This window comes from Acartia tonsa, chromosome 14 (assembly GCF_053477335.1).
Source record: "Acartia tonsa isolate MP-2025a chromosome 14, ASM5347733v1, whole genome shotgun sequence".
In the NCBI taxonomy this organism is placed as follows: domain Eukaryota; kingdom Metazoa; phylum Arthropoda; class Copepoda; order Calanoida; family Acartiidae; genus Acartia; species Acartia tonsa.
The window spans coordinates 19,637,919-19,662,441 of NC_137273.1; the positions used below are offsets into that span (position 1 = coordinate 19,637,919).

Genomic DNA, 24,523 nt, shown 5'->3' on the forward strand with positions numbered 1-24,523 from the left:
CCCTTCCCTTATATCTTGAAACAGTATCTGATCAAAATGTTACCCCTTTTATATGCAAATATCCAGAAAAATCTGGTTAAGTTTAAACTCAATAGGCTATAGGCCCCAATAAGAAGTTTTCCACGAGTCAACACATGAAAAGATTTCTGCCTTCCCCTGTGTCACGGTTTACTCTGAGGTTATAAGGAATTTATTTCTCTATTATTTTATGCTAGACTTTAAGATAACACAATAGGACTCATCTATCGAGTCGCCTGATGGTTAGCTGGTGGTCCACTCTAGTGGAGTATTCTTAGGAATATAGTCACAGCTTACTCTATAGATCTTAGCATAAAATATTAGGGAATTTCACTTATTTTATGCCAGACTTTAAGATAACACAATAGGACTCATCTATCGAGTCGCCTGATGGTTAGCTGGTGGTCCACTCTAGTGGAGTATTCTTAGGAATATAGTCAAAGCTTACTCTATAGATCTTGGCATAAAATATTGGGGAATTTTATTTTTAATATTAACTTAATAATTTGGTTATTAATAAACGTACAATCGTTGAAGTATAAGCTAAAAACCAGCCATAGCACATTATTTTCGGAATAGGCTTTTAGGTAAGTTATATATCTACTGCTTAGTTATTTATTGTCTTGTGATTTGGTGTAAATATCAATAATCATTTCATTGGATAATACGTCTAATCAGCTAGGTATTAGTGTTTCACTGAATCAGGCTTGGACGGGGACAGGAGGTGAGAGCACCGTAATTTTAGTCATAGTGATGTGATTAAAGAGTACGGCTGTTTCTAGAACTAGGTTGTGAAGCAATGTATAAAAGCTTAAAAGCTGATGTGAGTACAAACATACTTATTTATAGATAGCCATCATTATAAGTTTATAAAGTTTGGGATAGTTAATGAGATATTAAGTTACCTTGATTCTTTATAAGCTACTAGCGGCTTTGCCCCAAGAGGTGATAAAATAAAAATTAAGGTGAAATTCGTAAAAAAAAGGACCAAGGAAATCTACAACAAAAAAAAACCAAGGATATCTCCTACAAAAAGAAAATGGCTTAAAACCACTGTGTAGAAACTCTACCATGATTTAAACTGTCTTTTTATTCTGTATCAAACCTGCTAAACTTTTGTTTAATATGTGAAGACTAAAAATGAAGTTTTATTTGAACTTAAAGGATTTAATCTTTTATTTATAACTTTGTTGTCTAAACATAATAACTATGAAGCTCTTTATTATGAACTAGATGCTACCCATTTTTTATTTTATAATTTTTTCAAAAAATAAAAAAAAATTTGGAAACGATTTATTTAAATATCTGTTGATATAATCAAAAAACAAAAAAGTTAAAAATGCCCACCGTCTGCTGTGTAAGTGAAAGCCAGATTTATGATTCTTTTCAGAGCAAATAAGGTGCAAAAAGTAAACAAGGGCGTCCAAGCTGTTTTATTTTGGAAGGGGGGAGATGTAAAATGGCGCGCGAGGGGGCGTGCAAATTTTTTTATACCCCCCCCCACAAAATTTTTACCCCAGGGATAATATTTGCTTTTTTTTGGGGGGGGGGTGTAATTACCCACCCTGATATCAGTTGGGAAAGGGGGCGTAGTTACCCCTCCTGAAATATGAAAGGGGGGGTTGGGGGGGTATTTACCCTCCCTAAAAAAATTTTAAACAGCTGTATTTTTATTTTATTTTTGAAGCTAGAAGAAAATTTTTCTTGCAGAAAATGTTTATATTTATGTAAATTTTATATTTGAAATATCAAAACATAAATTTCAGCGGCCGGAGCAGTCGGCTGGAAAATGGCGGCGGATCTTTATGAAATTTAAATACATTATGTAGACATGTAAGAAAAGCTTAAGTTTTAAATTTGAAGTCTCTAAGTCAAATATTGCGGCCACAGGAGCCTTTTAAAGATTTCTGGAGACCTGGAGGATCAGGACCTGCAGGATCATACCTGGAACCTGAAATTGACTTGAACACCTGTATTTAATATGAGGATGTACTACTAGAGGATATTTTAGTATTTTGGTAAGATAAAATGCTTTGTTTAAGTCAAAAAAATATTTTTGTTCTTTACCTGGATGACCCTGCCAGGTTTGCTGGCATCCTGTGCCCGCCAGGATGGAGATATTCAAAAAATTCTTACTCTCAGTTGTGTGTCATACCCACACTTAAAAAGTCAAGCAGTTTAGGCTCTTTATCTTTCACATACAGAAAATGAGATAGAAAAAACCGACCGTTAAAATGCCAATGATTTTAATTCACAATAAAGAACTTTATATTTATCATGTTCAGACACATACATTTAAAATTAAAGATTAAATCCTTTAACCCTTACAGATTTGGCCCCGATTCCCACCTCAAAAGATGGGGGGGGGGGGCTTATTTGACCCCCCCCCCCTCTATCTCGGCTCCTGTTACAGTTAGAGACATAATTTTTTTTCTGGTGGTTCATGTGCATATTTAGAGAACATTACTTTTTCTAGTCATAACGGTCAGACTGCTCCTTAGCCGCTTTTTAGCAGCCAGCACTAATTATTAAAACAGAGTGGCCAATTTTTTATGCTAGGATCACCAAATTTTAGGTGGAACTTTTATTTTTTATAACAAAAAAATTACTTTTTCTGACCATTGCCGAAAAACAGCAAATTACGGAAACCGCCAGACCAGATATCCTTATAAGATCAACTCTTGCCGTCATATGATTACTAAAAAGTCATGAAGTCACAACTCTCTATATAACCTACAAAAAAAATGACATTGAAAAAAATGACATTTGAACCCACCGCCCCCCCTAAATCTGAAAGGGTTAAGTTTAAATAAAACTATATTTTTAACTATAATGATCTTAACCTATCAAATAAAAGTATAGCTGATTTGATACAGAATAGAGTGACTGTTTTGCGCAAACATAAAAAAAGTCCATTTTCGAAATAGATATACAATACGTGAATATTGTGACAGGGTAATTTTTGTCGACATTTCAGGTTGCTAAAATAGTCCTCAGATATTGGACATTAGGTTCACCAAGGTCAGGAGTGGGGATGGGGTTGGAAATTATCGTTATATTAGCCAGCTAGCAGAATTAGGTATGCGAGAATCACTCACATTATCCAAGTATTATATATCCATTATATAAAACATTATTGCGCTGGGTTGTTTTTTTAATTTTATTAGTTTATTATGTATGACTGTGCCTGTAGTTAGTCTATTTTGAAATCTAATAGTGAAAACTAATTATTAGAAGTTTTGCTTTTACTTTTAGAATTCAAGTGAATTTTTTGGCTAAAAGTTTTTTGTTGTTGATTCATTTTAAACATATCATGAATGATAGAAGGGGAGGTAGCTTTATTGCAGTATTAATTAAGCTTTGAAATTACTGAAAATGATTTATCTGATTTATTAGCATCACTTTTTAATGTTTCCTTACTTATTGGTGTTGTCATCCTTGTTTTTTTTAGACATGAAGATTTTGAGGATAACAATTATCTATCTTTGGGTTATGGTCAATTTCACAGCAGGTTAGCAGAAATTTTCAATTCTTAAAGTAACAGGATGTCTATGTATTGTATGTGTCTGCTTATATCTCGTAAACGGCTTGACTACTCATTCAAATATTTTCCAGGAAGTTTTACTAAATGTTTTTATTTATATTGCTAGCGGATAGAGGCCTCTAGGGGATTTGAGGTTGGGGAGAGTTTAGTAAGTCGAATTCCCTTCATTTACAATTTTTTTCAAGGGGTCATTTTTCTCCGAGCATTTATTTAGAAGGTTGGTAGTTTTATAGTTTTAAACCTTTCAATGACCTATCAAAAGCAATTTGTAAAGGAGAACCAAATCGGTTCAGCAGTTAACAAGTTTCTTCAGTACATACATACAGACATTCTGTAACTTTTTTATAAGGATTATCTAGACATTTATCCATGTTTTTTTTGCAACCTAATTTATTGTGTATATTCATTATTCAGTAAGCCCCCAGCGGCATAAAACTTGGGCCGATGTTTGGAAGAAAATAGGAGATATGTCTACTTTCTACTCTAGGTTAGCGAATTTTAAAAGCAAAGCTTAACAATAATCAAAGTCATTTCGTCTGTCTGTATCGGTTAGCTCTTATTGTCATTCTTGGAATGATAGTATTATCCTATTGATTTTAAACTTTCTATAATAAGACTCAGTCCGTTCATCTTTAATGGTTAGCTCTAATTGTTAGTTTAGACATGTTAGTATTTTCTAATCGATTTCAAACATTGTCTAATAATTCCTGTAACAGTACGGTAAATTTTGCAACCATCTTAAAATACAGTTTTCGCTCACAAATTAATTCTGCTTTTTAAGTTCTAAACTTCTGATACTTTACAAGTATAAATATACGTTAATCCTAACGTCTCATTTGAGTGATTCACTTTTATGTCATCTTTGTTAAATTACATTTAATTTAATTTCATTAGTGTTTTTTATATGTAGTAGCGGCTGCGCCCCTATGACCTATTACTTTGCCACAAAAGGTTTGATCAACCTAATTTTTCGTATTTTAGATTTAAAAAGAAAAATCTATAAAAAAATTGGAGTGGGGAGGAAATTATTTTTTTTTTTAGGGGGAGGGGATTTTTCATTTTTGGAAGGGTTGGGGGTGTCCCCAAGAAAATAGCTTAAATCCATAACAGAAACAGTAGGTATATTCCCTGAAGAGTAGAGCCCTATCGGTTCAATGGTTACTGAGATCTTAAGCTTTAGACGGATAGACGGATAGACGAACAGACGGATAGACGAAGAGACATCGTTCTACTTTGTATTATAGATATATAAATTTTTAGAGTATTTTTAAGAAGTGGAGGTGTACTAACTGACTTTGAAGATTGTGGTGTCAGGAATGGTTCCCATAATTTTTTTAAGTGATGTGTTGTAAATTGATGACAACATCTCCCTCCTTAGAATTAAAATTGGAAAGCCAGCCTTCCCCTAATTTTAATTCACACACTGTGCACGTCACTGATAATAGATTAAGAAAAACAAGCCATAATTAAATTTACTTAAATACAAATAGATTTTTAGTTATCGAAATGTAAAAATAATGGGATATACGTCTGTCTGTCTCTCTATTTGTACCAAAGGTTGTTGCTAACTGCTGAACTGATATGTTTCTCCCTTACAGTACAGCTTCTTATAGGTCCTGGAGAGTTCAATAAATATTTTTGATGAGGGTACCACCACGCTCCCATGAGAAATCGCCTCAAGACAAGAATTACCCTCCCTTTTTCCTTTTTAAAACTAAAATTGAAAGGTGGAGAGGTTCGACTCACAACCCTTCCCCCAACCCTAGAGGCCTCTAGGTGCGTAGCCGCTAGTGACGGAAAACAGAACAAGATTTAATTATTAAGTATTATATAATTGGGCAACAATTGGAACTCCTGTTATAGACAAGAAATACCACTTCGGTCTGGTGAAGTTCTTTTCAAGGCTGACTGTTGGAGAGACTGCCCTTGGACTGATACTGAGGCGATTTTTAGATACAGAATACTCTCTAGAACTGTCAGTTATACATTCAATGGTAATTCTCTACAAGCAACTAGAATACTTTTGTTTACAAGCCCTAGGTAATTTTATTTGCTGATATTTTTTTTAGGGGCAATTTATCTTGGGAAAGGTGGAGAAGATACCCTTCCTCAAATAATTATAAATAAAATTTGATGTTTGGGTTATAAAAAGGGAAGACAAATCAAAATAGGAAAAAATAAGTCAATATTTTAATAGTTATTTCTTTCATCGTATTATAAACGGCTTTCCGCGGATATAGAATGTACAATTATAAGATTAAAACAAGTTTTTTTATCCCCGAGGTGCCGAAGTTTTATATTAAAAAATACCATATATATATAAAAAAAATAGAGTGATTATATTTTGGAAAGTGGGTAGCTACGAATTATTCATTTGGTAGTTTATAAATGAAATGTTGTATATTAAATTTTATTATATGCTAAAAAGTACAAAAACATTATTCTATTAACATGGAACAGGAAGAATTGATAGAATGTTACCAAAGTGCTTATTTACTTGTATTATTAATAAGCAATGATAAAATAATATTTTCAAATAAAACTTTTACGCTTTAATAAAAATGCAAACAACACATCCTAAAATCTGTCTGAGGCAAACCCAATGATAGCTTTCTGAAAAATTAAAATGATGCTGTAAGTATTGGTGCAAAAAATGGGGACGAATTTCAAATTGATTTGACGGGACTGGTCTTTTTACGTCACAAGTGAAGGGAAAACCCCATCTCTTTTCTTGGGGGTTTCTTCCCCCCTTCCCTTTTTTCCCTTCACTTGTGACATAAAAAATCAGCACCGTCAAATCAATTTGAAATTCGTGCCCATTTTTTGCACCAATACTTACAGCATCATATTGGTTTTTAAAAATTTCTATTTTTCCTTTAGACTAACTACCTGAAATTTAATCTATACTTTATCTATATACACACACATACAGCTTTTTCATTAGTGTTTGTAACAAACTAATGCACCATCCCATAACTGTTTTTTAGGCCTAGGCTTGTAATAGGCCTGAAATGATATATTTGCCTACGTTTCCCATCCCTTATCTCTGATATTGAAAAGTGTTATAGTTAAGTTAAAATTAAGAAATAAATGTTACTCTTATACAGAAATAAACTTTTTGAAAGCAAAGTTTCTATATTTATAATTAGGTTCTGTTCATCCATCTGTACGAACCAGTTAGTTATTTTAGTTAATTTATGCAGACTTTATTATAATTTATGTTAGACTTGGCTTATCGATTTCAAACTTTGAGTTTTGATTCCGTTGGCGTTTTCCGAATATCCGGTATCCGGCCAAAAAATTATCCGTCCCAACCCTAGCTTTGACACTCACAAGTGTTCATGTTTGATTTCAAAGCTTAGCTTTTATTTATGTTGTCATCCTTGTTTTCAGACGTCCAGCAGATTGGAACTGTTTCTTTGATGCTTGTTACAGTGATTACAAGAACTATGTTGATGCTCTTAGCGGAAATGCTTGTACAAATATAGGCTTTACTTTTACAAATGCTGATTTTGATACAAACCTCCAGAATATTGTTGACTGCTCACTACTCGGTTCTTCACAACAGGTATTAAGTTATTTAGAAGGGTTGCTAACTTATATTTTTTTGGGATACAGTCTGAAGTCTATTAAGAAGGAAGTTCTACTTATACAGAGTGTTTCAAGAGAAATGTCTGTAAAAACTTAATTATTGATAGAAAACAAAAATAAATAGAAAATTTATTTATTTGGAAAGCCTGTTCTGGAACATTTATTTTTCAAATCTTTAAAAATATTTTTTTCAACAATTTATGCCTTAAAAACCGGTTTCGAATTGCCTTATTTTTGATGATTTATGTATTTAAAAGTTTTAAATTTAAAAAATGCGCACATTCTGTTATAATGTGCTGTTATAATCGTCATAAACTCTAGCTTTTAGAAATATACTATTTTTGCTCTATTTGTAGTTTAGGAGCTACGTTGAAAAATGTGAGAAAAAGGTTGAAAAGTTTTAAGTAAGTTGGGACATTTTACCTCCCAGCTCATATACTATACATATTACAGAAATGGTTCTTATAACTAGAGCTTATGACAATTCTAAAGGTGTACATAACATTTTGTAGTAGCGAAGCTACTCTTTATTTTATTAATAGTGAATCTACTCTATAATTCGAAATGTCCGTCCGTCCGTCTGAGACAGAAAGGGGGAAACGTGATTTTCTCGGCTCCTATAAAAAATGGAAGGCTTAAATTTTTAGGGATTAAATATGTTAAACAGTTTTCCTATTTGAAACAAGAGATTAAGATTCGTCAGTTGGTTGGGGTGCTAGATCGATTTCTACATTTTTAAGTTTTCATGATTTTCTCAACTCCTTTTCAACATAGACGAATTAAATTTTCAGGGATTGAATACTTTCATATTCTGCATACAGTTATTAAGTTTTATCGAGATTTGCTTATTGGTTGGGGTGCTAGTTCGATTCTTAGATTTTTAGGTTTTCATGATTATCTTTACTCCCATCTGAGATAGACAGCTGATATTTTTAGGGATTAGATAAGTTCACAAAGTTTCATTAAAATTTGCTTATTGGTTGAGGTGTTAGATCGATTCCTAGATTTTCACGGTATAAATTGTACAAGATTTCGTGATTTTTTAGTTTATTGTTTTTTATGAAACTGCAATGAAGTTAGTTTTTCCAGATATCCATCCATAATTTTTGAGCTTCGCTACTTATGGATGTTGTCATCCTTGTTCTACTATATCCAATACAAAACTAAAGCTTATGAAGATTCTGAAGGTATGCATAACATTTTTAATTAAATACAAACAAGCCGTGCAATTTCAATTTTAAAAAGTGCGAATTTTTTACACAACCACAAATCTTCAAAAATAAGCCTTTAGAAAACCGGTTTTGTAAGGCATAATTTGTTAAAATAAATTATTTTCAAATATTTGAAACATTAATGTCCCAGAATTGGTTTTCCAAATATAAAAAGCATTTTATTTTATTGTTTATTTTCTATGCATAATTAAGTTTTTCCTTATATTTAAGAGTGTGTAAAAAAATACACGCTTCATGCGTCAATTTAACTATTAAATAATGCTTGTTTTATTTTAGATTTAATGATTGGATATCTCGGGGGATGGATTTAAAAATACATACTATTTGTTGCTCATACACCCAGCTCATACCAATAACGAAATTAATTCGGAAAAAATCACGAAATCTATACGTGTTTTTCAGCTGTCGTTTGGGGGCAACACATCGTAAAATTGACGACCTCTCCATTTGCCCCCCAAATATTATTTTAGATTTAATTCCTTTGTTGGTTATACCTTATTCCTATCATACACCCCTATAAAGCTTACACCGCTTCGATTTTAATTAAAGGGGGTGTCAAAATTCTTAAGTTATATTTAGTATTATTTATTTAATTTAGATTTATTATTTTTAGGGACTTCATTATGATAAAAACATATTTTCAATGATGACCAGTTATAGTTACATCTATCTAGCTTCTGCTCCTGGAACATATACAGGAATATAGAATTTACCACCTTTTGGGACGTATTAAGAATCAAAGGGATAGTGGATTTAATGAGTTGGGGCAAGTTGAGTAGTAAACCTTAAAATATTTTCATAGAATATGATAATTATGGGTTAGCATAAATATATCTGAAAGAAAAAATTAATTTTACCAGGTAGTTATTGAGATGAACTTAAAATATAAAATCTGTGATTTTCAAAGTTACCATTTCATAACAATGTCAGCACAAATAAAATTAATACCATTTAATAAACAATATGGCACTACTAAAGTTTGTACCTTGGTGATTTGATGAAAATAAAATTATTATATCTTTAAATAATGCATACATCACAAGAGTATAAGCTTCAAGTTTTTATATTTTGAAATCTACATGATGAAATATTACAATTCTTTAATTTAAATGAGTATGATAACATAGAATAGAAAATTATACTGGGTCCATGAATTAAAACTCAATGGCATTTTCTGCAACTACACCTTTAATCAAGTTACCATATTTGCATTATCCACTTTTCTACTTCTTAAAGCAATTTATAAAAAAAGAAAATAAATTTTTTAAAAAATTCTATGCCAATATTAGGCACTTTCAGCAACAATAGAAAGAAAAGAAACAAACCAAATATTAATGTAAACAAATGGAACATAAACTCAAAGAGTTTAAATGTTGAAGCTATTGTAGTTGAACCTGAAAAAATCAACTTGCAACAAGTTGATAAAGAAGTTGTAAAATTTTTGCCAAACAAAATTGTTTTTTATCCTGATAAACTACCTAGTGAAGTGGGAAAGAATGATAAGCTAAGCTTTTCTGATAGTTTAACAAGGAATTATTCATATTGACACTGTGTAATATCATACCAAAAGAAGGAAGATGATTAATTAAAGTCCCTCTACAGATTATGACTTCATACAATAGAATAACCAAAGCGAGGCCAGCATAAATTTTACCATTGATCAATTACAGTGAATACTGGCCTCTCATTGGCTATTCTATTGTATGACGTCATAATCTGTGGAGGGACTTTTATCATCTTCCAAAAGAAGAAAATTTGCTCCAACTATAGAAATTGTTCCAAACTTTTTTGCTAAAAAAAGTTTACATAATTATGGTGCTTTCACACAAATAACTCGTTGAGCACTGATAAAACACCAAATACCTTATTTTTAAAATTAATTAAAACAAAGATTGAAGTTTTTTCCTTTTTGCGAGGAGGCCTAATGCAGTACCATAATTACGCAGAGCTTTCCCTCATCCAATCAAATGGAAAAGTAACCCCCCACTTTGCAATGCTTTAATAAACCACTGTATACGTCAATTGAAGAAAAAAGTAATAGACTGATAGGCCCATCTGTGGACCAAGTTGAATTCAACCCCCTGGCTTCCAATACAAGAAAATACCCATGGAGCTGCTCCCTACGGAGTAGAAATTTTAGGAATTTTTCATTTTTGATGTATTTAGGAAAGTTAAATGCAGCAAAATAATCTAAGTATAAGTCATAAGTATAACAGATAAGTAAATTTGTTAAAATAAATTACCAAATATTTAAATTTTTAGTTTCAGTCAAAAAGAATTCTAAATTATTTTTACTAGGCAATGTAACTTAAATACTAAATTACTCATACAAGGTGTGAAAAAACTTTACATTTCTACATACCTAAAATGTCATTTTGAAATGCCTATAACTGTTTTGTTAATGAAGCTGGAGGCTTCAAATTTTCGGTATCGGGTCTACTTGTGTCGGTCTTTCAGCAGGCTTCTTTAAAAATGAAAAATAATATCAGAAGCTTCCACAAGTGTGGAGTCACCCTATTGTCAGGAATGAATGTTATATCTCTTCATAAAAAAAATATTGGCTTTAAAGGGCGAATGGAAGTTGAATATGATATTAGCTCAAAGAATTGATTATAAATAACTTAAAGATATTGACATATTCAATTGTATAAGTTTGTTTATAGCTTAAAACATGGATAACTCAAGATAATTTTACGTAAAAAGTTTGGCTAGCATCACACAAGGCTTTGTTGGAAGGTTAAATTTAAAAGCTTCCATTCATTGATCGTCGTAGTAAAGTGGAAACCAGTTACCAAAGTTACCTATAGATCTTGTATTTTTTCTATTTTAAAAAAATTTTCCCTAGCAATAAAAAAAGTATATAAATTTATTTTTTTAAAAACCTTGACAGGAGAAATTTTATTTCATGTAAGCATGAAAAATATATGGTAATTGTTATAATTAATTTCAAGAGGACAAAAATATTAGCTAAAATTGTTTCTTTTTTTCTTATATTTTTTCTAGAATTTTTTTTGTATTCCATGAGTGTGTTTGTGTGTGTGTTGAAAAATGCGTCCACAGGGAAAATTAACCAAAGATTTTAGAAGAGAAAATCAATTTTAAAACGTAATATTTACCCTCATGACGCAATCTAAAGCAAAATATTTTTACGCTATTTAAAATTGAATAAAATAGTATATAATTTAAAAAGAATAAACTAATAAATTATCATTTAAGATTTGTGCCAATCTAATACTCGATTAAACGTAAAAAAAATAGTCAAAAAAGTCTTAAAAAGGATAAAAAAAGCAGATTTTGTTGTCAATTGGATAATTATATGTTCAGTTGGCCACTAAAATTACAATATATACTTAAACTGTTTTTAACCTATTTTTAAAACGTATATAAAAAATATACTATGACACCAGTAGAATGAGACTGCAGAGCCTAAATTTAAATTAAGTCCCCAATAAACTTTTTTGGGGGGATTTAAATATTAATTTTTACTGTTGCCGTGATCATTTTGACCGAAGCAAAAGGTCTTTTTTTTATTTGGGTAAAACTCATAGCTTTTAGAGTGTTTTGCTTCATAAATATTGTATTCTGGTATAGAGTAAAATTAGGCCTTAAGATTTTACTATAAATATTCACTAAAAAGTTAATTCTTTATAATATATCAACGAATTAACATTAACATGTTTGTGTTCTCTCACTTATTTTAAAAACATAAAAAATGGCTGTAAAGGGTTAAATGACAACAAATGTTTATGCAATACAACAAATTTAGTGTTGTCACATATACAAATGTGTTATAAAATAAGATTATTCAAACTTATCTTTTAAAATAATTTTAAAAAGTATGTATCTTTTATGTGTATGGTTTTCATTCTTTTCATTTTAATTAAATAAAAAATATTTAACTACATTGGAAATAAGTCACTTTGTGAAAACACTCTTTTTATGAATTGTAAAGAATTATATTAAACAAGACTTCTTATTGGTTAGATCTCAGAATTATATGTTTTATTGTAAATGTTAGATTTTTCAATGAAATTAATTGTTTTGGAAAAAAAATATTTCCAATGAACAGAGTAATGTTTTTTTATTGTATGAATATAAAGTGAATTATATAAAAATGTTCTGTAAGCCACAATATTACCCGAAGTAAAAAAAGTAAAAAAAGGGTTAAAAACAGTTTAAAGGAAGCCTGCAAGAAATTCCACGCATTAACTGCTGAAAGACTGCCACAAGTAGACCAAATACCCAAAATTTGAAACCTTAAGCTTCTATAACAAAAAAGTTCTAGGCATTTTAAAATGACATTTTATGTACAATGAAAATTTTGAAAGAATTGCAATGCTCATGTTGAAAACTTTGAAATTAAACTACGTGGCCTAGAAACAAAATTATAAGCTTATTTTTGTCATAAATTTAGGTTTCAAGTAACTAATTATATTTTTACAATAAAAATACCCATTTTTATAGTCAAAATCATTATAAAAAAATAAGTTTAACTTGCGTTGTACCAAGTGTACTGTAGCCAATCAGAAGGCTGAATCAGCTTAACAACCAATCACAGCTGAGCTTGTATTTGTTTCCCCCTTTGTTACCGCTATGATTTTCGTTTAAAAATTCAATTTAAATCGAATTTTTTTCATAGATTTTGACTATGAAATGTGGTGTTTTTATTGTTAAAATGTAATCAGTTACCGGCAATCTAAGTTTCTGACAAAGATAAGGTTATAATTTTGTGTCTAGGCGAAGTAATTTAATATTGTTAAGCATTGGAAATCTTTCAAAAATTTCATTGTACATAAAATGCTATTTTAAAATGCCTAGAACTTTTTTGTTATTGAAGCTGAAGGCTTTAAATTTGGGGTATTGGATCTACTTGTGGCAGTCTTTCAGTAGTTAGCCAATTCAGCAATACTGATATTTTTTATAAACTTTTCTCTGATATTTAATATTGGGTTACTAGGGACCAATGGTATTTTAATTTTTGAATAAAATCTAAAAATATTGATTTTGTAAGAGAATCTGTCTAAAAAAGAGAGAAGCAAAAAACTTTTTATAATTTAATATTCCTGTAATTAGGCCCTCCAAAGCCTACTGTGCTAGTCTCAGCTGCACATTGTAATTATATCTGTAAGGATGGTAAAGGAAGAATTTTGGAGTCATGTTGTTGTTCATCTGTAGGAGATGATGATTATGTACTCAATTGCAGGTTGAGAATTTTTTTTCTATACAATAATACAGAAAATCATTATTTTAAGTAATGTATTGCATCATACATTAGCTTATAAATATCATACAATAAGACACATGGTTTTTCTGTATGTCTCAGAACCACTTCTATTACTTTTGATATTAATCGGTCGCTAAGGCATCCTGTAAACACACTTCTTATTACTTAAACAAGGATGACAACAGCCATTAGTAGCAAAAAAACAAAAAATCATGTATATGCCGAGCAAATAACATTTCACCTACATCAATTTGAACTGACTGACAGACTATAGAGAACTATAGAGAAGCTTTGCTACTAAAATTTTCAAAAAATTCAGAGCAAGCCATCATTGCACAGCTGATGCCAAGAGTTACCTTGCAGACCCTGAAGATATGGTCATTATTTGTGGCGAGGAATCTTCACAATCAGAATCATTCTTCTTCTCCCAAGAGAAAGAAACAATTCTTCCAATCAAAGAAATTATAAATTATCCTCTGTTTGATCCGGAGAATATGATCAATGGAAATGACATAGCAGTTTATCTTGTTGATGATACTAATCTGAAAAATTCAGAATTTTTCAACAAGAACAACATATGGCCAGCTTGTCTACCTAAACCAAGATATGAATATGTGCAACAGAATGGAAAACAGGCAACAGGATTTTCTACAGGTTATCATATGCTTTTAATTTAAAATTAGAAAATATAAATTTAACTCTCACCTTAAAACTCCTACAATAACAAAATTTATCATTTTAAATATTTCTCTTTTTAAAGTTTGTAAAGAAAATTATTACTTAAACTGTTTTATAAATAAAATGTTATTCAGCTTTTTTCCCTTTCATGCTGATAGAATATCTAGTTATTCACATATATTCACAGTTATGTCGCTAGTCACTTTTACAGTCATAGATAACTTTTTAAAAGCATATTTATTATATAGGTGGTGGACGTACCTAGGGTAGTGTATCCGCCTTCTGACAATAAAATTACACCCCTCTTATTTTATAAATTACAACCCTCCTCCATTTTTGTTTAGGGATGGTGCCAAAATTTGTGGGTGAGCTTTGTGCACGCTCCTACCAAACCCCTGAGCACGCCACTGTATTAAATGCATAACCATATGATATACAAATTAGGTTGGGACATTGGTGACTCCTATGATAGATTTGTTGACACTGACACCTTCCTAAGCGAAGATTTACAGGACAAATATGGTCACAAAGAAGCACTTATGGAGAATGTTGACTGCCTTGACATTGAATATAATGGAGGCAAAACAAATACATATTATCCTCCAAAGTCAGTGTGCTTCAGGTTAATCAATTGTTTCATCGTCCTAATATAAAAAATAACAGAATATCTGTCAGTGTGCCTGCAGCTTAAGATCTAGCTAACATATATGGTTTTCCTTTACAGAGAAGTTTCTTATAGTAGGCAGGCCTAGCTATTCTAAAGTCAGTTCTCTACAAAAAATCTCAAAAACTTTGGAAGTAAGGTGGGAGTATATCTTGTTTTTTATGTAACTGAAGAGGGGTGGGTGAAAAAGGGAGCAAAAGGGGAAGGGAATTGTTGGGATATTTTCCTTTAGAATTGTTTGTCAGAGTCACATTCCCTTTTCCCTGATAGTAGGGAAGATTTACATCTATATTTGGGATGGAGGGGGGGGGCGGGGGGTTGGGAATATACCCTCCTAAAATCTTTTTTAAATTTTCTTTTCAAAACTAAAATTATCTTAGAGGCCTCCAGTGGCGTCGCCGCTAGCATGAAGGTATACTCATTACAAAAATATTTTTAATACTTATGTTATTAACTTTCTAAATAAAACTTATTTATGCTTTCTTCAGAGATCCAACCTACAATAGCTGTCCAAATTTCGGTGCCTCAGGTAACTCTTTTCTAGCCAAATATAAATTGAATAGCAGTGGGACAGCGGAAAGTGTCATGTGTGACGTCATGAAAATAGTCTATTATTCATATCTTTTTTATGAATTTCCTTTCCTACTTCACCTCTCATCCTTCCTTTTTAGACGTATTTTTATGACGTCACACACGACACTTTCTACTCTTCCAATTGCAGTATCAAATGCGTATACAATGTAATCCTTAAATATAAAAAAATCTGAATCTTATAAATAAAACTTGTTATATTTGGTTGGGGCTATTTAGAGACGCCTTAAGAATATCTTTGGTGGTTTTAGGCTACTTTTTCTGACCTTTTCCGCCTTCCCCTTGAGGAACTACTTTGTAATACAAAGTAGTACGATGTCTGTCCGTCTTAAGCTTTTGGAAACAGCTGAAACGATAGGGTTGTGCTTTTTAATGAAGTTAGATATTTGTCTTCACAAAAATAAAGAAAATTACCCTGAAAATCTCAAACCCTCTCGGAGCTTCCTAACTAGAGGCTAAGGGCGAACCACTAGTAAATACAAATGCATACATATTTTTTTGTAAGATTATATTTTTAATGATTTATGTTAGGATCTGGAATTTTGAGACCTTTCAAATCCTCAAGATTCACCAGATACAGTTTTCAGGAATAAATTCATAATGCTACTAAATCTTTTTTTTGGTTTATCCGAATTCTTCAATTATAACTTTTATAAATCTAGCAACGGCTTCACATCTAGAGTCCTCTATGGACACTGAAGGAAAGGGGGAAAGCCGACACTCCAATTTAAGTTTCAAAAACTAAAGTTTTTTTTACTGGGGGGAGCGGTATGGTCTTCCAGGGACAATTTTCCTTGGGGTGATGTTGGTACCTTCTCTTAAAATAGTAATAAACCTTCCCAGGAACTATATGAAGCTTCACTGTAAAGGCGAACCTTTCCAGAGGTTGGTGAGATCCTAAGCTACACACAGACAGATTGACAGACAGACATCCTGTTATTTTTACATATTTATGTATTTAAGTTATACCAAATTTGAGGCATCTAAGGAGATAAAACTAATAATGGTGATAAAGTAGACATAAATAGCAAAATTTATATTGATAACTACCAGGGACCAATGAGCTTTCACAGGGGATGTATACAGATTCCAATAGGTTATGCTAATACAGCTTCTACTCAAATACAATTCATTTTTAGGAAGGTGGAATTTTGAAGAATTCTTTCTCATATAACAGCATCATTTCTAAAAGTCAATATGCAAAATAATATTAAAACATTGCAAATAGTTTTAGCACAAAAAAAAATTTTGTAACTTTTTAAAATTCAAATAAAATGATTTTTATTTACAAATGTCATTTACCTAAATAGTTAATTAACTGTTAAAGTTTATGATAAAAACACTTTTCAGAAATCAATTTTTACACTTTTCATAAATTCATCTTTGTTTTAAAATCAATATTAAAGCAGATCATAGGAACAGAAAGATATTCAATTCACCTCCTTATTTCAACTGCAGACAATCCTTCAACCCCACAGTGTACCTGGATGCCATCTGTTACATCAGATGGATAGCTCTCGTCTATGGAATGACTCTTCCTTATGGGTTCAGGTAAAGTCTATTACTTATGAGGGCACTTAATGTAGTGTGAGGGGGGAGTGAGTTGACCCCCACTTTGAATGTAAGTTTTATAAAGAAAATGTAAAATAATTGAGGGAGATTTCTATTTGGAGGGTTGAGGTACCCACCCCAAAAAAGTTATAAAACATTCCTAGTAAATATGAGAAGCTACACTGTAAAGAATCATATACACAAACAGACAGACAAACATCCTTATACTTTTATAAAAGCATAATGAAACACTAAATTTACTTAAACTAAATGAAAATACATAAATAAATTATCCACAAATAAAATTTATTACAATTTTATCTTTTGTTATTAAATGAAGGGAGCCAGATTACTGTGCCAGCACCCAGGGGACTGGAGATATAAATGACAGGGAGAAAGAGGATTGTTTAACAGCAATGCCACATGTTCCTAGAGAAAAGGTATACTAAAACATAGATGTTTAAGTGTGGGAGGGGGGGGGGGGGGATTGATGGGATTTTTACTCCTCCACAAACTTTGAAACTCGTCATTTTAACCCTCTCAAATTGTTTTAAAATTAACATACGCGTCAGGAAGGTAAAAGGCTCTAAACTGCGTCAAAACTAAAGACTTCAAAACATATTCCTACTGCTGCTAGTTCATGTGCGAGACATAAATAGTTAGAGTAGGGGGGAATGCCTTGGCCTATAAACTGGCGCAACTCATTACCATGCACAGTTAGGACTTCTCAAACAAAGGTCGAGCAATCAAAGGGATGAATGTCTGTTGGATGTTACTTAATGTCTGTTGGATACCTACCAGTGGGCGTTAGAATATTGCATCGCTATAACAATGCCCTTGGGTTCTCTAGATCAGGGATAAGGGATAGGAAACCTGGCCATAAATTAGGTCTCGGCCTGGTTTTGAAAGGGATCATGCAACTTTTACCATTTGCCTAATTTAATGACCTTACTGGCGGACGGCTCATATTGGCTACCGCTCTAAACCAATAGTGTTCAGTGAATCACAGATGGCGGAAATTTTAGAAGCAGACAATTATAGAAAAAATAATGATTTCGTCTGCTACGAAAAAATAAATATAAATGGTGTTAGATCACATTAGTTTAATTATTAAATCTGCTTAGAGTTAAACATTAAAAAAGGGCCACATAGAAAAAACAAAAATAACGGGATTATTTTTTTGGAAAGAAGGTAGATACGAATTTTCATTTGGTAGTTTATAAATTAGATGTTGTATTTTGAATTTTAAAAATTTAGTACGGAAATGATACAACACCTTCACCCTAATTTTTGTACAATACAACACAGTACAGATATATCATTACATTATATCCAGTATAGTATCCAAAGAACTTGATAGAATGTTACCCAAGTGCATATTTATTTATTTATTTTGAATTTTAATTAGCAATGAAATTTTCAAATAAAATTTTTACTCATTAATAAAATGCAAATAATACAAACTAAAATCTGTCTGAGGGAAACCCAACGATAGCTTTCTGACAGTTCAAATTACCAAAGTAAAAGATAAAAAATTTTGGGAGAGAAAAAACTTCATTTTAACAAAAGCCATTAATATATAGGTTTATAAAAAGTTATGTTTTTTACTTTAAACTAGCTACCTGAATTTGATTCTATACTTTATCTACACACACACACACAGCTTTTTCATTAGCATTTTATACGAACCACTGCGCTATCCCAAAACTGGTTTATTAGGCTAGAAATAGGCCTAGGCTTGAAATAGGCCTGAAATAATATTTTCCTACGTTTCCCATCCCTTATCCCTGCTCTAGATAATCATTAAAAAATCTAAGTAGAATCCCGTGTTTAAAAAGTTAACTGTATTCTTTTATCTAGTGTGATTGGAGCATGACAAAGAAGTTATTGTTTCTGGACAGATGTTCTAGGACTTCAACAGAGGAGGTTGAGGGTCTCAGATTTCAATGTGCTACAGCCTCGGGAGGTAATCTTATTATAAAAAGTAGTAAGCTTTTTATGACTGTAGCGTAAGATCTCGCTAACCTATGAACCGATATGGTTCTCCTTTACAGTGAAGCTTAGGTCTAGGGAAGGTTTTTAACTATTTTGTGGGAGGGTATCTCCTCACTCCCAATAAAAAATGATCCCCTCAAACAAAAAAATAATGTTTTTTTTTACTTTTTCTTTTTGAAACTAAAATAAAAACTGAAAGGGGGGTCGATTTAACCCCCAACCACCTCAAGTGCCCCTAGATGCCTCTAGGGGCTGAGCCACTAGTACTTATATAATAGAAACATAATATCTGTCTGTGTTTGTGTGTGTGTGTACCAAAGGATCTCGCTAAACCCATCCCCCTTATATCACTTTTCTGAAAACTGAAAATTGGGGGTTTGCTCCCCCTCCCCATCACAAGAAGCCTTTAGAGGCGTAACAGCAAGCATTTATAAGCCTTTAACTATCTCTGGACCTAAGGTAAGATCCCTAAAATGAAGAACTCAATCTGTTCAGTAGTTATCAATATCATAAGCTACGAAGAAAAATACCTTACTACTTTATATTATAGGATAGAATTGTGTGGTTTTTCTAACATTTTTCATAAAATTTTTAAATTTTCATTCATTTTTTTTCTAGATGTACAACATTGTTCAAACAATTGCATTGGTGTGACAGAAACTGCAATTATTGTAGGTAATATTTTATCTGTTTTATAAGTTGACAAAGAAGGTGTCCTAATTTTTTTAATTCTGTTTTTTAAAGCTAGTCGGTGTTTTTAGTAAGTAGCAGATGTAAAATGATCCATAGGATTTAGATATGCAATAGTTTTTTTTTGAAGATCTCTTATTTTGAAGTATTTTAAGCTTTTTTAATTAAGTTGGTTTAAGGTTGGTTTTGTAATCTGCCATTCCAATTTTGCCTCTCTTGGTGATGATATCATCAACGCGATAATATTTTTGAAATGTACCATTCCACTTTCAATAGAGGCGAAACTGGAATGGTACATTCATGTTTACTTATCAGCGTATTCATAAACATTGATTTCCTTATTTAAATCGACATAATAGTAATGGTATATTCTAGTTATTATTTTATTTTACATCAAACAATTTTAATTATAAATATTATTTTATACATACCTACGATTAACATAATTTGAAAATAGTATGTATGATTTCAATTATGTCGATGTTAAAAGTGTAAACCACCATTCCAGTTTCGCCTCTCTTGAAAGTGGAATGGTACATTTCAAAAATCGTATCGGCTTTGATGATATCATCACCAAGAGAGGCAAAATTGGAATGGTAGATTACAAAAATCATATCGGCGTTGATGATATCATCACCAAGAGAGGGGAAAGTGGAATGGTAGATTACGTTTTTTAGAGGGTCAAAACCGTAATCAACTCCCCAACTGTTTTAGGTGGAGGATTAATAGTTTCATCAGCAGCACTAAGTGGAACATCTTTAATTGCTCCATTTACAATAGCAGCTTCTGCTTTCCTTGGCAACATGTATATGAACAGGTAATGTAATTGCAACAGATGGATAGCTTTAAATTTTTAATTCCTAGATTTTTCAATGTTTTATTTTTTGAATAACATTTTACAAAAAATCAAACTGAAGTACACTGTGGTCCTTTCACACAAAGTGCCAGTTGAGCACGAATACCCCCCACCCCCCTATACTTTTTACTAAAATGAATTAAGATTAAGTGGTTTAGGGTTCATTTTTCTTCTATGGTTGACCTCTGAATGTTGCCCTTAACTTGGGGGGTAACCTAATATAACCTGACATAAAGTAATGGAGATGGTCTCTGCTCACGAGAATACTTTTTTATGAAAGCGTGCTTGAATTGTTATCTAGGGAAGTGGCCCCGTGTCCTGATGTTTGCAGACTAAGGGCTGGTGGTTGTATTAAAGGTATCATAAATTAATTGAAACAAATATGACAACATCCATAGGTAGCAAAGCAAGACAAATCATAGATCAGATGTTCAGAAAATATTAAATTAATCATATAAATAATCCTAAACCTTTAAAGGAATAAGCATCTTACACAGACAGACGAATAAAGTATATTATTTGTAAAAAAAATCTTATTACAGAATTTATATATTTTTTTTATTTTTTAATTTTACATTAGGAAGACGATGTTCAATATTGATTCAATTTGCCATTGATGATAGCAAATAAAAGTAGAAGAACAAACTAGCGACAAGGGCTTCACTCGTAGTGCATTCTCTCGTCGCCTGGAAGGTGATGGGTTCGAATCTCGCTCAACAAAGCGTCATTACTGCTGCAAAGAATTTGTTTTCTAATATATTGAATGTCAATGAATCTAAACCCAGAAGAATTTGGACAAAAAAGGAGACATTGGCTCCCCTTAGTTGGTTTTTACTTTAGTGTAATGGAAAGCAGCCTTGCCTGTATTAGGTAATTGACAGGCGAGGTATTAACAAAAATGAATAAAATATCTAAACATTATAACTATGAAGACGTTTTTAAAGATTAAAACTATGAAAACTAAATCATAAAGAATCTCAACACTTTAATTTTATTTAGTATAAGGGAATTTGTAATATTTGTTAAAAATTTGATTATGAAACAAGCAAACCATCTTTTTAAATAAAAATAGCAGCTGTGCTTCTAGTATCTAGGAGCGTGCTATTTGAAGGTTAGGAAAGCAGTCCAAAGCCCAAAACTACCCCACCTAAATCTAAAAATTAATCAGCCAAGGAACTATCACAGGACCTATGTAAAGCTTCCCTAAAATAAAGAACTCAATCGGTTCATTAGTTATATGCTATAGCAATCCTAAGCTTTAGGTAAAGAAACTTACTACCCTATAGAATAGGATATATGTCAAATTCAAACTTTAAAAATGAAATTATCATTCAATAACTTAAATGTTTTAAGAATATATCAAATATATGTAATATTATCAGTAATACTGTAATTTGTTGTTATTTTTATAAGAATGCTCATTGTTCAGTTTCTTTAAATATTTTAATATAAAATTTATCGGTGTAGCTTGAATAAATTGTATTTAGCCAGAGATTTGGAAACTTATATCAAGTATGGCTCAGTTCTCAGCCATACAGAAAAGTTATATACAGCATCGTATTTTATCTAGTTTTTACAATCATAAGAATAAAACCATTTTTTAGCCCGTACTTTCGGCATCTCGGGACTAAGAAAATTGGTTTTAATCTTAAAAGTGTACATTTTTATGAACGCATAAAGCTGTTTATACCCGTGTGCATGTTTTTCCATTCTTATAACAATGAATGCTATACTAATAAAAAAAATGCTGATATTTTGTATGTATCTAAGAGATATGACATTGCCGATAAATTGATGTATATCCCAATCATGATACTGTGGTATATGGGTTTAAGGGGAGCTACACTCCATTAAATATATTAGTCAGCATTGATGTTTAGATTGTGGGATGGATTAAAATAAATAGACAGCTAAACAAGGACAAAGACCATAGGGGGAGCTGTCATAAAAGATTGCAAGCTGCTGCTTGCAAAATAACTTGCTAAAATACTAAGGGGCTTAACTTTAGTTTTGGTTTGATCTTGCTACTGGCAAGGTCTCTTTCCTCGGCTTGAACTAAGTGTTCGCTGAGGGGTTTTATTGGTGCTGACTTGTAGCCTGGTAAATCCTCGTCAGTAGCGTTCGGATAAGGCTCATTAATCTCATTACTTGGGGTATAGATTATATAGGTTATAATCTATAGGTAAAACATATAATCATTCATTGCTATCTGTTTGATCAAATACATAATAATAACTTGCTTATAAGTAAAGTGTGTTACTTTTTTATATGTTTCATCATAATTTGGCCACAACTCAGTCAAAAATGCTTATAAAATAGACCTTTTTAGACCTAAGATACTCAAATACTTCCTTTACAAGCCCCATCAATCAGTTTTGAGATATCTCAATATTTCAAGGAAAATTAACAAAAAAGGCAAATTAGGGTGCTACCTTTTTATATGCTCAGATACCATAAAATCAATAAAAAAAATACTTATCTATACTTTTCTCTCGTTTTTAAAGTTTGATTCTGTTGAAGTGAATATTCTTGAAGGGATTTATGCATTGATTTATACAGAAACATAATATTGGGTGGAAATAACTGATATCCAAAAGTATTCTTTTTGGAAAATAAGAAATTTATCCTCCATCGCCCTAGAGGACAGCTGCTGACCTCTAGTGTTCATGGTTTTGTCAAATACATGTTAAAGAAAAAAATTAGCCAAAAATGTACATAAAAAAGTATTTTAATGTGTTAGAAAATTATATTGTTTAACTTCAAATTTGGGGATGCAGACCTTTAAGATGCTCTTACTGGTGGTGATGGTGACCCGAAAGGCATTGAAGTACATGAGCATTATGGCAACGCAACTATTGATCTATGTTCTGATTTTTATATTTCTAGCAGCCTCCAATCCCTAAAGAGAAATCCCTAAATATACACTTATGATTTTTTTATTCTCAAATTCATAAAGTAAATACTGTGATTTTTATAAGATATTGTTTCAAGTTCTTGTTATATTTTTTCATTGGAGGCTGCTAGGAATTTAAAAATCAGAACATAGATCAATAGTTGTGTTGCCATAATGCTCATGTACTTCAATGCCTTCCGGGTCACCATCACCACCAGTAAGAGCATCTTTAAGGTCAGCATCCCCAAATTTGAAGTTAAACAATATAATTTTCTAACACATTAAAATACTTTTTTATGTACATTTTTGGCTAATTTTTTTCTTCAACATGTATTTGACAAAACCATGAACACTAGAGGTCAGCAGCTGTCCTATAGGGCAATGGGGGTTAAATTTTTTTTTTCTAAAAAAAATTCTTTTGAAGATCATTTATTTCCACCAAGTATTATGTTTCTGTAAAATCATTGCAAAATTCCCTTCAAGAATATTTACTTTAACAGAATCAAACTTTGAAATTGAAAGAAAAGTGAAATTAAGTATTTTTTATTGATTTTATGGTATCTGAGCATATAAAAAGGTAACACCCAAATTTGTCTTTTTTGTCAATTTTCCTTGAAATATTGAGATATCTCAAAACTGATTAATGGGGCTTGTAAAGGAAGTATTTGAGTATCTTAGGTCTAAAAAGGTCTATTTTGTAAGCATTTTTGACTGAGTTGTGGCCAAATGTTGATGAAACATATAAAAAAGTAACACACTTTAATAAATAAAGTGATTACAATTAAAGAATCGGTTTGTTTATGGTGAAATTAGCATTTCTATTCTATAATTAACAGGAAGTCTGAACGTCTGTTGACAATACACAAAATTAACACTTTTGTAGAATACAGTTAGTGGTTGTAATAAAACGTATGGAAACTTAACTTAATGAACCAAGCAATAAAAATCGATTAAAGTCATACAACGAATAGCAAAATGTCTTTATAAATCTTTGGG

General features: G+C 31.5%; 2 protein-coding genes and 1 long non-coding RNA gene across 3 annotated transcripts; all 3 read left to right on the plus strand.

Moving 5' to 3' along the window:
* Positions 1-3,467: 3,467 nt before the first annotated feature.
* On the plus strand, positions 3,468-4,876 carry LOC145306531 (uncharacterized). Its single transcript, XR_013875057.1, has 3 exons — positions 3,468-3,529; positions 3,977-4,049; positions 4,823-4,876. It is a non-coding gene; the product is annotated as an uncharacterized LOC145306531 (long non-coding RNA).
* An 8,593-nt stretch (positions 4,877-13,469) lies between these two features.
* LOC145305353 (uncharacterized) lies at positions 13,470-16,135 on the plus strand. Its single transcript, XM_080146971.1, has 5 exons — positions 13,470-13,588; positions 13,929-14,263; positions 14,732-14,909; positions 15,440-15,480; positions 16,074-16,135. The coding sequence occupies exons 2-5, from the start codon at positions 13,984-13,986 to the stop codon at positions 16,133-16,135; spliced, it is 561 nt and encodes a 186-aa protein (XP_080003097.1). The 5' UTR covers positions 13,470-13,588; positions 13,929-13,983.
* Positions 16,136-16,995: 860 nt separating this feature from the next.
* Positions 16,996-22,318, plus strand: LOC145306064 (uncharacterized). The gene is made up of 7 exons (XM_080147995.1): positions 16,996-17,093; positions 17,434-17,533; positions 18,954-19,059; positions 19,707-19,763; positions 20,493-20,595; positions 20,936-20,991; positions 21,215-22,318. The coding sequence occupies exons 1-7, from the start codon at positions 17,071-17,073 to the stop codon at positions 21,262-21,264; spliced, it is 495 nt and encodes a 164-aa protein (XP_080004121.1). The 5' UTR covers positions 16,996-17,070; the 3' UTR covers positions 21,265-22,318.
* Positions 22,319-24,523: the final 2,205 nt, after the last annotated feature.